The 19,704-nt window shown below is 39.8% G+C and overlaps 1 protein-coding gene across 2 annotated transcripts in view; it reads left to right on the forward strand.

Annotated features, from left to right (window-relative positions):
* The first annotated feature begins 3,171 nt into the window (after positions 1-3,171).
* The window catches only part of DIAPH3 (diaphanous related formin 3), a 516,843-nt gene continuing 500,310 nt past the window's right edge, over positions 3,172-19,704 (forward strand). For both annotated transcript variants that reach the window (XM_004386838.2, XM_004386839.2), the window contains exon 1: positions 3,172-3,455. In XM_004386838.2, coding sequence (XP_004386895.1) covers positions 3,276-3,455 — 180 coding nt within the window. In that variant the 5' untranslated portion in view covers positions 3,172-3,275. The remainder of the gene's footprint in view (positions 3,456-19,704) is intronic.

Raw genomic sequence — 19,704 nt, forward strand, 5'->3', positions numbered from 1 at the left:
CGTTTGGAGGAAAATTCATTAACAATCTGCATTATGCAGATGACACAACCTTGCTTGCTGAAAGTGAAGAGGACTTGAAGCAGTAATTGATGAAGATCAAAGACTACAACCTTCAGTATGGATTACATCTTAACATAAAGAAAACAAAAATGCTCACAATTGAACCAATAAGCAACATCATGATAAACAGAGAAAAGACTGAAGTTGTCAAGGATTTCATTTTACTTGGATCCACAGTCAACACCCATGGAAGCAGTGGTCAAGAAATCAAACGACGTATCGCATTGAGCAAATCTGTTGCAAAAGACTTCTTTAATGTGTTAAAAAGCAAAGATGTTACTTTAAGGACTAAGGTGCACCTGACCCAAGCCATGGTGTTTTCAATTGTCTCATCTGCATGTGAAGGCTGGACAAAGAGTAAAGAAGACTGAAGAAGAATCAATGCCTTTGAATTATGGTGTCGGCGAGGAATATTAAATATACTATGGACTGCCAGAAGAATGAACAATTCTGTTTTGGAAGAAGAACAGCCATAATACTCCTTAGAAGCAAGGATGGCAAGACTTTGTCCCACAAACTTTGGCCATGTTATCAGAAGGGACCACACTCTAGAGAAGGACATCATGCTTGGTAAAGTGGAAGGTCAAGGAAAAAGAGCAAGACCTGCAACGAGATGGATTGACACAATGGCTGCAACAATGGGCTCAAGCATAACCAGGATTGTAGGGGTGGGACAGGAGCGGGCAGTGTTTCATTCTGTTGTACATAGGGTCGCTATGAGTCAGAACCTACTCGATAGCACCTAACAACACATTCTTTTTTAGACATAATGCTATTGCACACTTAACAGACAACAGTATAGTGTACATGTAACTTTTATATGCACTGGGAAACCAACAAATTCATATGACTCATTTTATTGCGATATTCACTTTATTGCGGTGGCCTGGAACCGAACTGGCAATATTTCCAAGGTATGAAGGGTCGCCAATGGTGACAGGTTTCAGTGGAGCTTCTAGACTGAGTCAGATGAGAAGAAAGGCCTGGAGATGTACTTCCAAAAATTAGCCTGTGAAACCTTATGGATCACAATAGAACATTGTACAACTTGTTTGCTTCGGAGGTTTCATCAGGAGGGATCAATCTTTAGAGGAGGACATCATGTTTGGTGAAGTAGAGAGCCAGCGAGGGCAAGAGAGACCCTCGGTGAGATGGATTTCCACAATAGCCACAACGATGGACTCAAAAATGCTTAGTCCTATAGTGCTACTATAACAGAAATATCACAAGTGGGTAACTTTGTGTAACAAACAGAAATTTATTTTCTTACAGTTTAGGAGGCTAGAAATCCAAATTCAGGGTGCTGGCTCTAGGGGAAGCCTTTCTCTCTCTCTGTTGGCTCTGGAGGCATGCTCTTGTCTGAGCTTCTGTTCCTTGACAATCTTCACGTGGGTTGGCATCTCTCTTCTCCCATCTCTGCTTGCTTGTTTAACCTCTTATATCCAAAAGAGACTGACTGAAGACACATCCTACACTAATTGTCTCATTAACATAAAAAAGACAACCCATTCCCAAAAGGGATTATAACTACAGGCATAGAGGTTAGGATTTACAGCACATTTTTTGGGGGGACACAATTCAATCCACAACACATTCCAAAGATTGTGAGGATGGCACAGGACCAGGTAATGTTTCGTTCTGTTGTACATAAGGTTGTCAAATCCTATCTAACTTTTACTATTATTCCCCTTTTACAGATAGTCAAAGAAAGTTAAACATCTTCTGCAACATCAAAGAATTAGTGAACGGCAGAAATAACACTGGCATCTAGGTATAATTCATCAAGACACAAGGAACTGCTTGCTCTCCTGACCTTCCTGTTCTCCTGGAAGTTTCCCTAAAGATTAGGTGCTCCTTGAGAGACCAGGAAAGAGAGTCTGGTACAGCAAAAACAAAAACAACAAAACAAAACAAAACAGATAACTCCCTCCCCCATAAAAAAACAACAAAACCTAAAACCCCAACAACAGTCAAACGCGATTTACGTGGACCAAGGCCCATTTTCTGAACCCGTGTCAGTACTCAATGGATTACCTAGCGTTGTTTATCTTTTACTAAAATCAGTACTGCATGCCCACCAGCGTCTTGGTCCACACCACCTTTATATCGTCAGAAGATAGATAATTTAAATAAAAGGCTCAAAGGAAAAGATGACTTTTAAAGGACGAAGAAATAACACTGACACATGAGAAAATTGCCTTAGCCTTGCCTCTGTTGTCATTAATTGGTAGCTTGACCTGGGGTATATACACCAAACTCTTTTGCATGGTTTCAGTTCAAGGCCCTCTTACCATCAGCCCTTGAAGTTCTTTTAACTCTAAGCTCTTTACACCTCGTGTCCCACTCCTGTCTGGAATGTCCTTTATCTGGAAAGCTCTGCCACTTTTTGGCCTAATGAAACCCAAAGATCCTTCCTTTCGCTTTTCCAAATCTATGCTTTCAGATTTAATCTCTCTTCTCTTTGTCCTCAATAAACGTTTCAAATAACTGCTATAACAGTCACATTATTTTGCCATCTGTGTAAAGGTTTGCGAGTCACACGAGACTGGGAGTTTTGTGAACTAGCTTTTTCTGTTTTTGTTGTGGACCCCTCTCTCACCCCAGTGCGGCCCTAAGTTTGGCACTCAGTAAATATGTCAGGAATTTATGCTTCTGGAGCGTCGTGGGCGCTGTCGTTCCGTCCCTCCGAGCACACCGGAAAGCAGATCCTAGAACTACTCTTTCTAGCAACCATTGCACTGTGGTGCCTCAGTGGCCTGCAGATATGAGAAGTAGATGGTTTCACGTTCTAGAGCTGCTCAAATGCCGGCGCAGAGCCGGTCTCCACTTCCACACCAGTTCTCCAAACTCCAACTAAATCCAGAAAAACAACTTCCTCCACCACTCTCTCCGTTTCTCCAAACCCCACCCTGCGCACTTAAGGTGAGCAGCCTCGATGGAAGGAATTGACGAGTGGCGCAGGCAATCACGTTTCAGAGGACCCGGAAGGGGCGGTTCCTGGGTGTGTCATTGACCAGGCGGCGCAGGATTGGCGGGCCGGGGGCGGGCCGACGGTGGCGGGAGTTTTCGGATGTGTAGGCGGCGGCCCCCTCCGGCAGCAGTTGGACCGGCCGGTCTGGAGGCTTAGGCGGCGGTGCTGGGACCGCGAATTTGCCGCTAGACGCGCGATCATTGGAGCTGATCTCTGAGCTTCCGCTTGTGGCTTGCGGGGAAGGATGGAGCGGCACCGGCAGCGCCTGCATCACTTGGCGCACGGCTCCTCGGCCGGGGCCCCCTACCCCTCTTCCGCCTCGCTCCGCGGCTGCAGGGATGGCAAAGTGCCGCGCCGGAAGGACGCCCAGCACCGTCCGCCGCCTGGCGGATCCGAGGAGCCTGGGGAGAAACGCCCCAAGTTCGTAAGTGTCGCCTTAAACTGGGGTTGGGCAGCTCCCGCCCTGCAGATGGGCTCGCGGGTCCGGGGTCCTTCAAGTTCATTCTCCTGTGACTTGGCTGACAGCGGAGGGTGGTCCAGTGCTGGGTCCTGGTGGGCTAAATTTTGATCTAGGTTTCCAGAGCTGCCACTCCTTTAATAAACTGATGACAACAGAATCCAGTTCTGTTTGGATCCTGTGGCATATGTATTGATCGTCAACGTTGCTCAGAGTTTCTTAAGGATGATGTGGAAAAGCAATTCAAGTGTATATGTATTGACGTCATCTAGGTGGATACTGCATTTTTTAAGCTGAGCGCTCCCGCCCACCCCGTGTAAAAGGATATGACAGTATCAGAGTCATCTTTTAGTAATAATATTTCTTTTCTGCTTAATATTTTAATGCAAGAAGAACTTTTTTTTCTTTTTAACGTAGATATAGCTTTCCAAGTTCAAACAGCTTTTTTTAAAACTTGGCGGGCCATGTGGTCACTACTAAAGAATGTTTTGTTTAGTTTGGAAAGAAGTCTAAGTATTTGAAACTCGTTATTCTGGTTGCTTCTCTTATTTACCTTAACACTCAGCAGAAGTACCTTAACGTCTTGTAAATCATTTTGTTGGTATTTACTAGTGAAGGAATACCCAGCGATGTGATACATGTGTGTAAATAAATCACTTAGTGGGTTGATAGATTTTCAACAGAATTGAAAATTTAGTATTGACACCTCTATTTTACTTACAAGTATGGAAAAACATTTTTTAGTGATGGGTGAAATCTTACTATACAGCATGTGTTTTCTCCTGTATAAAAGTACAAATTGTGAAGAATTTAAACCATAATTCACAAATTGAGGCAATAAAAGTTTGTAAACCAGGAGTGAGTCATGAAGTATAACTTCTACTTAAAAATGATAGGAGTTGACTAAAACTCAGAGCAGAGCTATAAAATATATCAGAATATATTTATATTTTTATAAATATATTTCAGAATACTGAAAATGAGTAATGACATGGATTAATTATGCTAGATTAAGTATCAAGATAGCCATAGGAATGGCAAAATTTTGCATATTTTCAGTTATTTAGCAGAGGGATCAAATATGTACTTGACGAGTGTTGTCATGACAGAGCTGAATAATAAATAGGATAGGGTTAACTTCGCAATGAAAGAGCCTGCTCAGCAGCCATCTAAGATGCTCCACTGGTCTCACCCCATCTGGAGCAAGGGAGAATGAAGAAAATCAAAGACACAAGGGAAAGATTAGTCCAAAGGACTAATGAACCACAATTAGTACAGCCTCAACCAGACTGAGTCCAGCGCGACTAGACGGTGCCTGGCTACCACCCCGGACTGCTCTGACGGGATCACAATAGAGGGTCCAAGACGGAGCTGGAGGAAAAGAAGAACAAAATTCTACCCCAACCCATGCACAAAAAGACCAGACTTACTGGTCTGACAGACTGGAGAAACCCTGAGAGTATGGTCCCCGGACACGCTTATAGCTTTAGTAAAGAAGTCACTCCTGAGGTTCACCCTTCAGCCAAAGATTAGACAGGCCCAGAAAACAAAATGAGACTAAATGGGCACACCAACCCAGGGGCAAGGATGAGAAGGCAGGAGGGGACAGGAAAGATGGTAATACGGAACCCAAGGTCAAGAAGGGGAGAGTGTTGACATGTTGTGGAATTGGCAACCAATGTCACAAAACAGTATGTGTATTAATTGTTTAATGAGGAGCTATTTGTTCTGTAAACCTTCATCTAAAGTACTATACAAAAATTAAAAAAAAAGAAAGAGCCTGCTAAATATGAGAAGAATCCACGGGGGCAATGACTTTTGCTCCTTTTACAGTCTACTCTCTGGGTTAAGAACCACATCCCATTTTATCTCTGACTCTTGTGGTCCAAAATACAATGGGGAGGTATGATTTGCTGTGAATCATTTCCAGCAAGTAGATCATGAAAATAGGACCTAAATTAATGTTTAGGTTTAATTTCATTCAGTTTCTATTACATGATTTGGGTTGTAGTCTAGTCTTTGTGCTAATTTTCACATCTTATGTCTGGCATAATGACCTTCTCGGCATGTCATTTGTTAAAAGGGTTATTTGTGAAGATGCGGTGGCATAATAGATGAGACAGTACTTTCCAGCTCTAAAATCAGTAAGCTCATCTAAAATACTGTGTTTGTTTTGGGGTGGAGGGTCTGATTTGAATCATGACTTCTTCATAATTAATTTAGAATGAATTTGAACCCTTGGTAGTCTCTGAAACTAATTTAGATTCTTGCTTACATAGTAATTTCTTCAGATATGTCTTCCAGTTCACTAATTTTGCCATCATTTATATCTAATTTGCTATTGAATACTTGATTTTAGCAATTATATTTTGCATTTCAGGAAGTTCCATTTGTTTGTTTTTCAAATCTGCCTGGTCATTCCTGAGAGTTCTTGTTTCTTATTCGACTTTTGTGGATCTGTCATTTATTTATTTAAATATTTCATACCTGGCTGTTCTTATTTTTATTTGACAAATCTAGTATTTGGACTGTCTACATTGACTCACACAGAGCCCTGGTGGTGCAGCGGTTAAACGCTTGGCCGTTAACTGAAAGGTTGGTGATTTGAACCCACCGAGCAGCTCCACGGGAGAAAGACCTGGCCATCTGCTCCCATAAAGATTATAGCCTAGAAAACCTTATGGGGCAGTTGTGTCACGTAGGGTCACTAAGAGTTGAAAATCGACTAGACAGCACCCCAAAACAACAACATATTGACTCCAACATGGTGATCTTTGTAATCTCATTGCTTGATCTTAACCTGTAGGATTCTTAGAGGTCTAAATTAGGGATGCTTTTCTCTAGAGATTATTTGAGTTTGATTTCACCAGGAGTCTGAGGGTGCTGCTGATTTGGGACTACCTCCCTATTAAGCTGGGACCCTTAAGAGAGGCTGGACTTTAGGCTTAACTCTCTAACTCTGTTCCTGGCTCAGGGCTCAGTATCTCAATCTCAAAACTGCCTTCTGGGCAGCCTTCCCAGTCTGCCCACTGCAGTCAGCTCCACCCAGGTAACTCTTATTTTTGGGGTGGAGGGTACTCTTTGGAGACTATCCCTTCCCTATGAGATCCCAGCAATGCCTCAAAAAGTTATTGTTCAGTGGTTCAGTCTGCTGTATTGCCAGATGTTGAGTCAGTTCATGGTTTTCTCATGTTAAACAGTGAGTTCTGAGATACTAGGCATAGCTACTGGGGGACTGGATGCAACCTGAGTAGGTGGGGAGGACATGGCAGCACTGTGTAGAGACTGTGAATGTAGATAGAATTTACTAGGATCATTAAACTTGGTACCTGCACTAGGTCACATCCTCAGTACCTGGACCTGAGTCCTGTTTCCTTTCTAGAACAAAAGTAAACAGTTGCCTTCCACATCCTGAAAATTCCCTCTGTGATATGTTCTTACCTCCCACTGCTCCTAGCAACATATAGAACACACAGTGGTGGCCACCAGATCCAAAGTGAGAGTGGACAATGGCTTCTGGGAGAAGTTTACATCTCTAGAATGTGGGCCAGTACTTTTAAAGGAGGCCTGTAAATTAGCTGGCCCAAGCTGGGGGCTGTCTTAGTTTCTTAGTGCTGCTGTAACAGAAATACCACAAGCACGTGGCTTTAACAAACAGAGAATTATTTTCTCACAATTTATGAGGCTGTTGTGTGCTGTTGAGTCAATTCTAACTCATAGTGGCTGTATAGGACACAGTAGAATTGCTCCATAGAGTTTTCTAGGCCGCAGTCTTTACTGGAGCAAATTGTCAGGCTTTTTCTCCTTTGGAGTAACTGGCGGTTTTGAACCACCGACCTTTTGGTTCGCAGCCTAGTGCCACCAGGGCTCTTTTGGGAGACTAGAAGTCCGAATTCAGGGCCCTGGCTGTAGGGGAAGGCTTTCTGTGTTGGCTCTGGGGGAAGGTCCTTGTCTCTTTAAGCTTCTGTTCCTGAGTTCCTTGGTGATCTCGATGTGGTGTGTGTCTTCCCCTCTATTTGTGCTTCTTTCTCTGGGCCTCATCTGCTCTTTTTATACCTGAAAGGTGATTGGTTTAACATAACAAAGTCTTATTTCCAAATGGGATTACATCCAGAGGTATAGGGGTTTAGGATTTACAACACATATTTTTGAGGGACACAATTCACTCCACAACAGGAGAGTAGCTCTTCTTTTCAATTATGAATATCCTTTAAAAATCCTCACAGACTTTAATGCAGATCTTGCATCCAATTTTATGGGATTGTTAATTATTGTTTAAGTATGTCATTGCAGTACCTGCAATTTTGGGTGTGATATATTTTTCACCCTGTTTCTGTCCATTAATATCGATATGTCTATTGTGTTTGGGCATTGTTAGTCAATAAGTTATCTTTTATGAGTGTTAACTATATACCAAACTATAGTAAATACTTTAAAATATTAAATATTAAAATTTCATCCTTATAACTCTAGGAGGTAGGTATTATAAGCCCTGTTTTACAGATAGGGAAACTGAGGTACAGAGGTTAAACTGCCTTAGGTCACACAGCTGCCAGTTGGTAAGGCTGGGATTTGAACCTAGGCCAGCTGGCTCCAGACTTCCTTAGATGCCGTCGGTTAGATTCCGACCCATAGCGACCCCATGTGACAGAGTCTGCCCCATAAGACTTTCTTGGCTGTAATCTTTGTGGAAGCAGATCGCCAGGTCTTTCTCTCTTGGAGCCACTGGGTGGGTTCGAACTGCCAGCCTTTCAGTTAGCAGACCAGCACACATCCTTAATTGCTCTCCTATAATATCCTCCCATGGCTGTTTAGAGTTTTAATTTTTACTGCTTCTTTTCTCAACCAGGAACCACGAACAGTGATTAATAATGCCTTTAATGAATATAGAATCTGTGATATTCTGATTGTAGGCAGGTTGTGAGATGGGAAGAGACACACGGCTGGAAAATTTTTGTTTTTTGAAGTGGGTCTTGAGTAGAGTTGAAATCAGCATAGATATGATGAGATTACTGCATGTTCACCCAATTACTTTGTGTTTTTTGGAGGCAGGTATAGCTGTGGTGATGACTGCATTTAAAGGTCTGGTTGAACGGTTTATAAATGTATGTTTCAGAAAACCATCAAACTCATTTAAGTCCTTCCCTTGTGGTATCATTTCACGTCAGAAGGTTTGTAATTTTGGACGATACGAAATAACTATGGTTTGGTCTCCTGGAGTAACAACCGAAACCTTCATTCGTCTTGGTTTGCTGTGTCATTTTCATAGTTGTTAGAAAGCTGAGAAAAGATGAAGGTGATTTCTGTATGCTCTTTTTTTGAATTTATTTCTTCGTTAAGTTCTCAGTTAAAGTGATGTCTTCACTTATCCTAGAGTTAAAGCTGTCAAGAATTGGAGATAGTATTCCTAGTTGGAGGCTTTAGGCACCTGAGTTTTATTCATGTCAAAATTCTACCTCACATCAGACATTGAAACCTTTATAAGAAGGTAACATCATTTTATTCAGGCAACTCATGTAAGTAAATTACTCTAAACCTTCCCAGACTTTCTTTTGTATCCTTCTGAATAGAACAGGAAAAAAAAAAAGTTTTTGTTTATTAATATGTGGTTTACCAAAAGAAACATAATATATATTAAGTGGCTGTTTGGGGGTTACATTTAGCTGCTCAAAGTTGATCATGTACAGTATTACTTCTAGATCACTCTGGATCTTTTCTTTGAGGGTTAAAGAGGGTGGGGGTAGGGATGATTGTCTCAGATTTAGAGCAAGGCTTAATTGCTTTTTTTTCGAAGACTCATGTCTTTAATTATGAAGCAAGCAAACTGACAAACATTTATTACACCGTGAAACCTTGCATCTCATCTAGTCTATCTTGTAACAATTGCTTCTGAACAGATGTTACCTGAAACACCTTTGTGCAGTTGGTGGAATGCTAAAATTTGTCATGCTTTTATTATTGTTGTCTTGAATTAACCCTGCTTTACGGCATAGCTTTATTGCTGTGTCCTAGAATCTTTATATATTTATGGCCTTATAAATTGGATTTAAAATAGGCTTTTTATGTAGAATGTAAATTAACATGTGTATAACTTGTTTATGCTTGCAGAATAATACAAGAAAAAACTGCTATGTATTACACTAATGTAATTGTCTTTAACTCAGCACATAGTATCTTCCAAACTAGGAATCAAATGAATGCTAAAGAATATGCTTACCATCACACTCTTGCTTGTTTATTCCAGAAACTAGTTTGACTTTTAGATCTATAAAATATAGATTAAGCATAACCTTTTACTTCATGGGATATTAAGGATCAAAGCATGGGCTTTGTTTGAAAAGGATCTACAAAGGTAGCTTTTCTCTCAATAGCAGCAGGGTGGCATTGAAATACCTTGTCATTGGGAGTAATTTTCTCAAATAGCAAATCAAATAGACACTATTAACTTAGGGGAGAATTTAAGAGTTTAAATAAGTTAAGTTTTTGGTGCTGGAATGTTCAAGTTACTAGCTAATTAGTGAAAACTATTTGGAAATGCTTGCCATAGATGATTTTATTCTTCAAACGATCCACTTCCATCCTATCTTACAGTTTTTTTTGTTTTTTTTTTGTTTTTTGTTGGAAAGGCATTACGCATAGAATTTATGTATAAACAGTGACTTGTACCACTTTCTGGGCTCCAATCCCAGTGATGTCGCTTATTAGCTGTGTAATCTTGGACAAGTTACTTAACCTCTCTCTGTGCTCAGTTTCCTTATGTGTAAATGGATTGTTGTGGAGATTAAAATTTAGTATGTGATGGGCCTAGAGTAGTACCTGGCTCATTTGTAAGCTGTTTGTACATATTTGCTAAATATATGATTGTTGTTTTTGTTATTATTACTAGTAATAGAAGTAGTATAATTAAAAGAAATATTTTAGGGCGTTGGGGATATTACATTGGATATTTGAATAGTAACTTTCTTATACTGGAAAATTTTAATTGACCTGGGGGTTATGGAGAGACAAGAAACTATTTAAAATGACAAAAAAAAAAAAAAAAAAATCAGTTTTGAGCTCTTTCCTCATGGTGTAGTGAAGGCAGAGCCATTCTATTTTCAGTTCTTATCCTAGCAAGTCAGGTGACATTCAGATTGATGCAGCTGACTGATGTTCTGATTCCGATGGCTGAATGGCCAGAGTAGGGTCCTGAAGCTTTGTGAGGAGCATGTTCTTTATTTGTAAAATGAGGATCCTGCAACTATGAAACTTGAGTACAAATGAAACTTACAAAAAAGAAACCTACAATGGAAGCACTCTACTCTTCTCAAACTTAGAAAAAAAATTCTCATGCTACTCCAGTATGGACTTAGAATGGTAATAAAAATAATGTTATATATGTAGATATAAAACTAAGTGTATACTCTTTATGCTCATGGATTATTTTTACAACTCTAAAATGAACACAAATTTACATGTAAAATCCAAAACAAAACTATAAAACAAATAAAATTCAAATTAACAGCACCATTAATTTAATGTGATTGATGATGATGTTATGCTAAAATTAAGTCACCATTATTGGCTTTAGTAATGGAAAGATATATATATGGTTTTATGTTTTCTTTTTTGTCAACTTGATATCCTTAGATGGAAATGGAATCTCAGAGGGTTTAGGAAGGGGGAAGGTAAGTACAGACTGATGAGCCCGAAGACTCAGCCTCACATTGTTGGTAGGGGGCTGTCATCAAACACCACTCTCTTTGTGTTACAGTGCCCTGAGTTGAGACTGTAGGTGAAGTAGTGGACTGTCAGAAATCTATTTATGATAAAAAGAAAATAACCGTTTTGTAAATATATTTTAATAAACTATGTGAAGCTGTTGAAAAGAATAAAAAAAAAATCAGAACCAATACCACCAACATCTATATCCATTTTTCTCTTGAATTTTAACTTTCCATAGTTGTGGATACATGGTTCCTTGAATAGTGTCATTTTGAAATTATGAACGTATTTTGGAACTGAAGTCCTTCCTAAGTAGCCTTGTGAAAATCTACTGTGTCATGATGTTGTTTGGCCCTTACTTGGCACCATGCTGGTAGTAAACACAAATGCAGGTGTGGTCACCAGAAGTGCCTGACAAAACATGGTTACAGGGCAGTCATTTAGTAACTTGTCCAAGTTCACACAGCTAATAAGTGACAGAATATGCTTACCTTACTATTAATATTTAGGATAATCTTGATAAAGTATAAAATTTAAAAAAATCTTAAGAACTGGAGAGTCTGTCGAAGAACTTTGCAAACCTCAGTTTGAGGAGCCTGAGACGATTTATGTCAAGAAGTCAGAAGAGTATTTGAACCAAGCAAAGGTCTTGCACCATTAGTCCTTTGGCTAATGATGATAACAGCGATTTGTAAGTATTTATCAGTAGTGAAGGATCCATACAATCTGCTTAAAAACAGTTTACTTCTAAACGGTTTTCTTAGGGTAAACTTCTCTCTTACAATCTTTAAAAAACACATTTTATATGTTTATCATACAAAGAGATAATAGGAAATATCTCAAACACCGTGTGTTATCAAGCTTAAGAAATGAAGCCTCGTTAGTTCTATTGATAGGTCCTTTTCCTCCCTCTCTGTCTATATCTCCTTTTAATCTTTTCATTTCCTTAAGCTAAGGGCTTACAGGCCTGGTTGTTGGTTTTTTTTTTCCATTTTAATTTTAATTGGTGTTCTGTTGTTTTGAGGGTCCCCAATTTTCTGTCTTTCTCTCTTCCTTAAAAATAGATTCCCAAATGGAATTTATAACTGATGGCTTTTTAATCTCTCTATCTTTGAGTATCATAGAACATTTTAAGTACTGGAAAGGGAGGGGGACTAGGATTGAATGTATCAAATATATAGTAAGGGCATTTTGTGTGCTGAGGGACATGACCCAAGTAACTATGGTCCAAGTCGGATGTTCACAGATGTTGTTATTGGGTGCCATGGAGTCAATTCTGACTCATAGCAACCCCATGTGACAGAGTAGAATTGCCCCGAAAGGTTTCCTAGGCTGTAACCTTTATGGAATCAGATGGACAGGCCTTTTTCCTGCAGAGTCTCTGGGTGCGTTTGAACCGGCAACCTTTTGGTTAGCAGCTGAGTGCTTAACCATTAGGACATGACCTAAGTAGCTATAGTCGAAGTCAGGTTTTCATGGGGTAGAGATGGCTAAATACATATTCAGAGTGCCATAGCTTTCTCCAAGGAAATCACTGCTAATTCTAGGCCATTCTAGAAGTAAAAATAAAGTGCATGCTTCTTTTGGAGTTATGGTGTAGAATTTCTTGAAATCCTTAGGAAAACACATGAATTAGTTTAATTGCAGGATCCATAGGACAGCATATATTTGGTTAATTTTATTATGAAGTATCTTCCCAGGACAGTGGTGAGTTTATCGTGTAATTGTTGCAGTTTTCTGAAGGGGGCTGTTTATTTGGGTGTCACAAAACAATAGTTAGTAACAGTCAGTTTCTAAGTAAAAGCTTTGCAAATTGGTCACATTAATTATGGATTTTAATATAGAATTAAACTTTTTGTTTACCAAACTCTTGGATAGAATTCAGTCCTAAATGACAATTACAATTTATTTTTTAATGAAAAATTCGACAGCCTGAGAAATGAACATGAAGAATGGAATGCACGTAATCTGCATTTAGAAATTCATTGTGACAGTTTCATTTCATTATAAAAGGTGATGGTCTCCAATTAAAACCACTGTTCTAACTTCATTCAGCTTCTCTTCTGAGAGTATTATTTTGCTTTTATTGATATGTTATCGTGAAACTGCTGTAGTTGCTTGTGCATATATTTGTAAGTTTTTAAGAAATCACTTTCTCTGTGGCACCTGATGTAGACTTGTGTTTATAGTTGGAATCTGAATGTTTGGCTAATTGCAAATCTGTGCAGAATTAGTCTTCTAACTTTATACTGCCTGGTTCATTAACCCATTCGTAATTAAATTTAAATGTTACTGATATACCCCAAATGTTCATTTCTCTTATAAAAGACTTTTGTGGTGATGGGGAAGGACAGGTGAATACTACTAGAAATCTATGTGGGTCATTGGAGAACAAAGCCGGCCAACTCAAGCTCCTCCAGGGGCCTGGCTTAGAGCCCCACCCCTAACCACTGTGATAAAAAGGGCCCAAGCAGGATTCAAATATGGCCGTATGTCCTTGGGGAAGTTAATTAACCTGTTCACCTCAGCATTCTTATCTGTAAAATGGAAATAATTACAGTATTTATGCTGTGAATGTGTTGTGAGAATTTGTTAAGTTAGTACATTTTATGATAGCTCTAGGCACAGTGCCTAGTATTAAGTCAACACCAATTATCTGGAGCCTCAGAGCTGCTAGATGATGGTCATCATCATGATAGCTACATTTATTCAGCCTTACAGTGTGCCAGGCACTGTATTAATCCTCATACAATGGTGTGAAGTAGGTACTCTCTTTACCCTTGTTTTGTAACATGATGGAGCTGAGGCACAGCTAGAAAATACTCAGGTGCTGCAGCTGGGAATAGGCAAGCCTGGGTATGAGCACAATTAAGCCCTACCTCTTTTTGGTTACCTCCTTTTCCGTTTCTCTCAGCATTTCTGTTAAATGTTTATTACTCTCTTTACCTTCTGTATGGTCCTGCCTCCTTTTTTTGTAAAGGATATTTTAAATTGAAAAAGTAATATATGCACTTGGAAAAAATAAAGTCCAACAACATAACAGTAAATCCAAAAAAACCAAACCCATTGCCGTCCAGTTGATTCCGACTCATAGCCACCCTGTAGGACAGAGTAGAACTGCCCCATAGGGTTTCCAAGGCTGTAAATTGTTACAGAAGCAGACTACTACGTCTTTCTCCTGCAGAGCGGCTGGTGGGTTTGAATTGCTGACCTTTCGGTTAGCAGCTGAGTGCTTTAACCGCTGTGCCACCAATGCTCCAAGGGTAAGAGTACAAAGTGAAATTCGCTAAGCCATCTCAGACCACCAGTTCAGGATCTCCCCACAGAGGCAACAATGCTTATCATTCTTTTTTTGGTAACCTTTCAATGATATTCAGTGTATATATGTAAATGTACTCCATACCCAATTTTTACTGGATGGGAGCATATCATAGCATTCGCTTAATAGATCTTAGAGATAGTTGCCCTTAGCTCCTGGTGCTCACCTTGACACCTTCTTCAGAGAGAAAATAAAGGCCCTTTTGCTTGCCCTGGATCAACTTCCTGCTACTGCTACTGTAATCTTCTGTATCTGCCATCATTCTTCATTCTTTCTTCTCCATTATTCACAGAAGTGTGTTTTCTTATTCAAGGTTAATCCCTTCATCATGACTCTTGACCCAGCCCCATTCCATCGGGGACGTTTCACTCTTTACAGGCTTCCTCCCATCAGAATGCTTAGTTCTCTGCTATTATAAAAGAAAAAGCGGAAACAAAACCAAACAAGTCCACTCCCCAACTTTCCCTTGGCCTTTTGCCCTCTCTAAATACCATTCTCTGCTTCCTTCCCTTATAGCCAGATTTTTTGAATTAGTTGTTTTTGTTTATTCAGTAAATATTTGAATGCCCCTAATTAATGCGAAGCACAACACAGGTGAAACAGTTTGATCCTTGACTTTAAGAGGCTCATGGTCAGTCTAGAATGGAGAAAGAGATGTGTGAACCAACAAGTGTGCCAAAGTATTACCAAGGAATTGATGTTGTGTAATCTTTAAGAACAAAGACTCTGGAGTTAACGTGGGTTTATATCCTGGCTTTGCTGTTGGATATAAACCCAGGGGTTAACTCCAGAGTCTGAGCTGTGTAACCTCGGAGAATTACTTTGTGTTGTTGTTTTTGTTTTGTTTCTTCGTCTGTAAAATGGGAATAATAGTCCCTATATTAGAGGTTAGATATGATGATTCAGTGTATTATAATAGTGGTTAACATATAATAAGCACCAAATAGCTCTTAGCTTGTTCCTGCTCTTATTATGATAGCGTCAGTAAAAGGCAGGATGGACTCATAAAGGAGAGGTTGAGCCATCTCCCATTAGTTCTTCAGCCTTGACTTTGCTTCTGTCATTCCACTGCAGTTGCTTCAGCATATCACCAACTACCAAACCAAGCGGTTGGTTTTCAAGCTTCATCTTACTTGACTTCTTCAAAGCATTGGCGCTGACCACTTCTTGAAACTTTTGCCATAAACATTGTGATGTTCTTTTTTTTGATCTTTGCTCATACCTCTTCCTACCCTTTCAGATTAGCGTGCCCAAGTATTATCTCTTTGATCCTCGTTTCTTTTTACTTTGTACCTCCTTCCGGCACCAGCTTGTCCACTTCTGGATCATCCACCTAGATCAGTGCTGTCCAGAACTTTCTGTGATGATGGAAACATTCTGTTCTGCGGTGTCCAGTTTGGTAGTCACTAGCCTAAAATTTAACTTAATTTAAATTTAAATTACATTTAAATAATCATATGTGGCTGTGGCTATCATATTAGATAGCTCAGATCTAGATGCTGATGACTCCCTAAACTTGATCCCTACTTGATAGTCCTATCCTCTGCTGTCCAGAATATTCCTGTTTTTCATGGATGGCCTAGAGATGCCTCAAACTTAGCGTTTTTCTGCTTGAACTCATTATCTCCTTCCTGCACAAACTTCTTTCTTTTGTATTCTCTGACTGAGTGACATCATTTTACCCTTGAATTAATTATTCTTGACTTCTAGTTGTTCTTTAACTCCCTTAACCATTTGGTGGAGTCCGTGGGTGCTGCAAATGGTTACAGGCTGGGCTACTACTAATTGGAAGGTTGGTGCTTCAAATCTACCCAGAGGTAGGTACCTCAGAAGAAAGGCCTGTTGATTTTCCAAAAGGAAATAGCTGTGAAAACCCCGATGGAGTGCAGTTGTCATAGCGTTGTCATGAGTTTATGGCAACTAGAAAAAATCTATTCAGCTACCCAGGTACCTTGATTGTACCTCCTGGGTGCTTTTTATAGCATTTTCCTCCTCCCCATTCCTCCTGTCCCTGATGCAATTCAGTTCAGCCCTATTACTTCTGACTGTTTATTGTAATAGCTTCCTTACTGATTTCCTTGGCCCTACTCTGCTTCATCCACCACTGCTGCCATAACGATTTTTTTTGAACACAAACATGATTATGGAACCTGCTTAAAATCCTTCAGTCTTTCTCCTCCATTATCCACAGTTTACAGGCCAAGCTACTTAGCATGGGATGTAATCCCTTTCATGATCTTGTCCTTGCCCACATTCTAGCCCCATCCCCTTAGTTTCCCACCTAAAATCCCATTCTTCATCCATACAAATTCCTCATACGTCTCTGAATGATTATGATGTATTTTTACAAGCTGGAACTTCTGTCCAGAAAGCTTTCCCTTCATTGTTTGTTTGGTTCATTCCAGTCAGTGGCCCCTTTACAATACTTGAAGTGAATCTGGGACCCTGAGGTCTTCCCTGTCCCCCTGAAGCAGCGCTCCGGGAATGCCTGCCCTCCACCAGGTCTGCTGGAGCACTCATCTCACTATACCTTTAGTTCTGAAGTTTCTTTCAGCCTTACTGGACTGTCTGCCAAGTGTGGGACTGGAGGGTGGGGAGGAATGTTTCCATCCTTATTTGAGTCTCTAGTTCCAAACAGGCACCAAGCAGGCCATTATATGCATTTACTGTTTTCATCCCAATCTCCTGTACTTAAGAACCTGGCTCATCAGCCTTTTATAACTATGGCAGTACTTTCTAGTGACTTTGCATTTTCTGTGCAAGTAGACTGGGGACACATGCTTAGAATTCCCCTTTGCCCTAGGCAGCATTTTTGACCATAGTTCTCCTTCAGCATACAGACTTTGGCCTACATTCATGTTTAAAGGTACTTCTGTGGTCGTTATAGTCTTTGCCTGTAAGTCAAGTGCTTTTTTCACATTCCTTCTGATGATGTGATGATTTTCCTCAGACAGATAACATGCACATCTTATCTGGCAAAGATGATGCACTTTTTATAGCCTCTGAAGCTACCCTCAAGCAAAGCAAAACAACCTCAGCAATGACAGAAAGAGGCACGGAAGAATTATCTTTATATCCTTGCAAGATCTGCATTCGTCAGTAATTTCCACCAGGTTATTAAGATCATTGGATGCCTTTCCGTACCTGTGGCTGGCTTCCCTACAACCCTGTTGACTTGTTTGATTAGTATGCTTGAATGGTGTGATAATCAACATAAAACTACTGTGCTTTAAAATTTAACTTTAGAATTTAACTGTGCTGTCATGTGAGCCAGTATTAGGCCACTCTGTATCTAATCCCGTTCTAGGATTTATCTCTGCAAATTCCCCATATTCTTTTGGATTATATGTGCAAAGGAAAGCCATTAATGTGAGGAACCTGTGTATTTCAGCATGTGCAGCCCTGGCGGGACAGTTACTGATGCTATATTATTTTTTGAAGCACCAAAAAGGAAAATATAAGTAACTCAGTCTGTTTATTTTTCCTCAAGAACCTATTGGATTGTAAACTCCTTGAGGGCAGGTGCCGTGTTTTATAGGTCTTTAAATCCCAGTGCTTAGAATAGTGGCTTGCTAGCCTCGATGCTCAATAGCTATATTCTGCTTGGTTAATATTTCTAAAAGAAATGTAAAATATCCACATATTATGCATAGTACTGGGACTGCATGTAAGAGCTGGAATGGTGCTTTTTTTTCTCTCTCTTTTTCATACATGGATTTTGTAAATATGCAGTCATTTTTGTGACTTGTTTTAACTGATAAAAAAATTTAGAGGATAGTCAAAGTAGTATTAAAATTATGCAAGAAAACTTAGTGGTGACTTAGTTATTTAAAAAAAAAAAGTTCGAACTTTATCAGTAATTTAAAAGTGAAATTTCTTTAATTAGCTATTGCCCTGTAATTAATTTCTTACTCGAGCTGGTTTTTTGAATGACACGTAGTAATGTGGATATTTTTGTGGCTTATGTTTTAGCGTGAATTGGGAGGACAGGGTTTATAAGGCTTGTAGTATGTACAAAAACTTAAAAAAATTTTATAAATGAGAAATTTAAAAACTAATTCATTACATTTCTAATGTACACTTGAAGAAGCAACTTCAAGAAACAAGGGAGAAACCTATAGCAAAACATAATAATTATTATTATTATTATTGTTAGTCAGTTTGCAGATAATACACCCCCCCCCACACTAGCTCTTTATACACACCTGAACTTTTAAGATAGGAGTTTGTAGTCGTTGTTGTTGTTACCACTTAATAATCATCCAATTGGAATTATACTCATTTTTCTTGCTGAGGTTTCGTTTTCCAATTTCTTTGCCCCATAAGTAACTCAGAAACTGCTTCATTTCCACTGTAGCCATTTTCCTTCCTAGGTTTGATAACAGCTGCTGTCGCATTGGAGCAGTAGGGAGCGAGGGGAGTGGAGCATTTCTGGAGAGGCAGGGCTGGGAAGTGGACCTAGCCTGAGTCTTTGAGTTAGAGTGATCAAAGTTACATTCCCAGACTGGCCACACACCAGCTCTGGGAAACCACCTCTCTGAGACTTCATTTCCTGATCTCTAAGATGAGGATAATAGCTCGTTTATAGGATTGTTGGGTGTTACTAATTATGGTATGTGCTTAGTAAGTGGTGATAGTAATGATGATGAGGTGGGATATATTATAGAGGTGCCTAGGATCCATTTTACAATCTTGGGTTCTGTCTCAGTCAAAGCTTATTTGGCTTAAAGGAACAGAACCCCATACATTATCTAGTTTAAGCATGAAAAGGCAAATTACAGGTATAAGGATACACAGAGTTCTCTCTGTAGGATCAAGCACAAAGTGTAGCTGGCCCTCAAGGGACTGGAACAAGAACATGAAGCAGGCGGCTTCTCTTATTCTTTCCCTCTGGAACCATGTAGTCTCATCTTGCTTTTTGCTAGGTATTCTCTTCACTGTTGCGCTCTCTGCCTAGAGAGGCTTCCTCTGCTTTGATCTTCACACAGCCAAATCTAAAGCTCACATTTCTAGGTATGCATATGTCCTTGGTTTTCCCAAGAGCAGAGCCTGATTTGCAGCTCAGTCCAATTCCCTGAGGATTTGACTGGCTCTGCTTGAGGTTTGGGTGCTGAACCCTGTTCACATCAGCTAGGGCCAGAGCTGAGACACAAAAAGCGATGCAGACAGACTTCTGGTTCACCGCTTTGACAT

Source organism: Trichechus manatus, unplaced genomic scaffold, assembly GCF_000243295.1.
Source record: "Trichechus manatus latirostris isolate Lorelei unplaced genomic scaffold, TriManLat1.0 scaffold00173, whole genome shotgun sequence".
Lineage (NCBI taxonomy): Eukaryota > Metazoa > Chordata > Mammalia > Sirenia > Trichechidae > Trichechus > Trichechus manatus.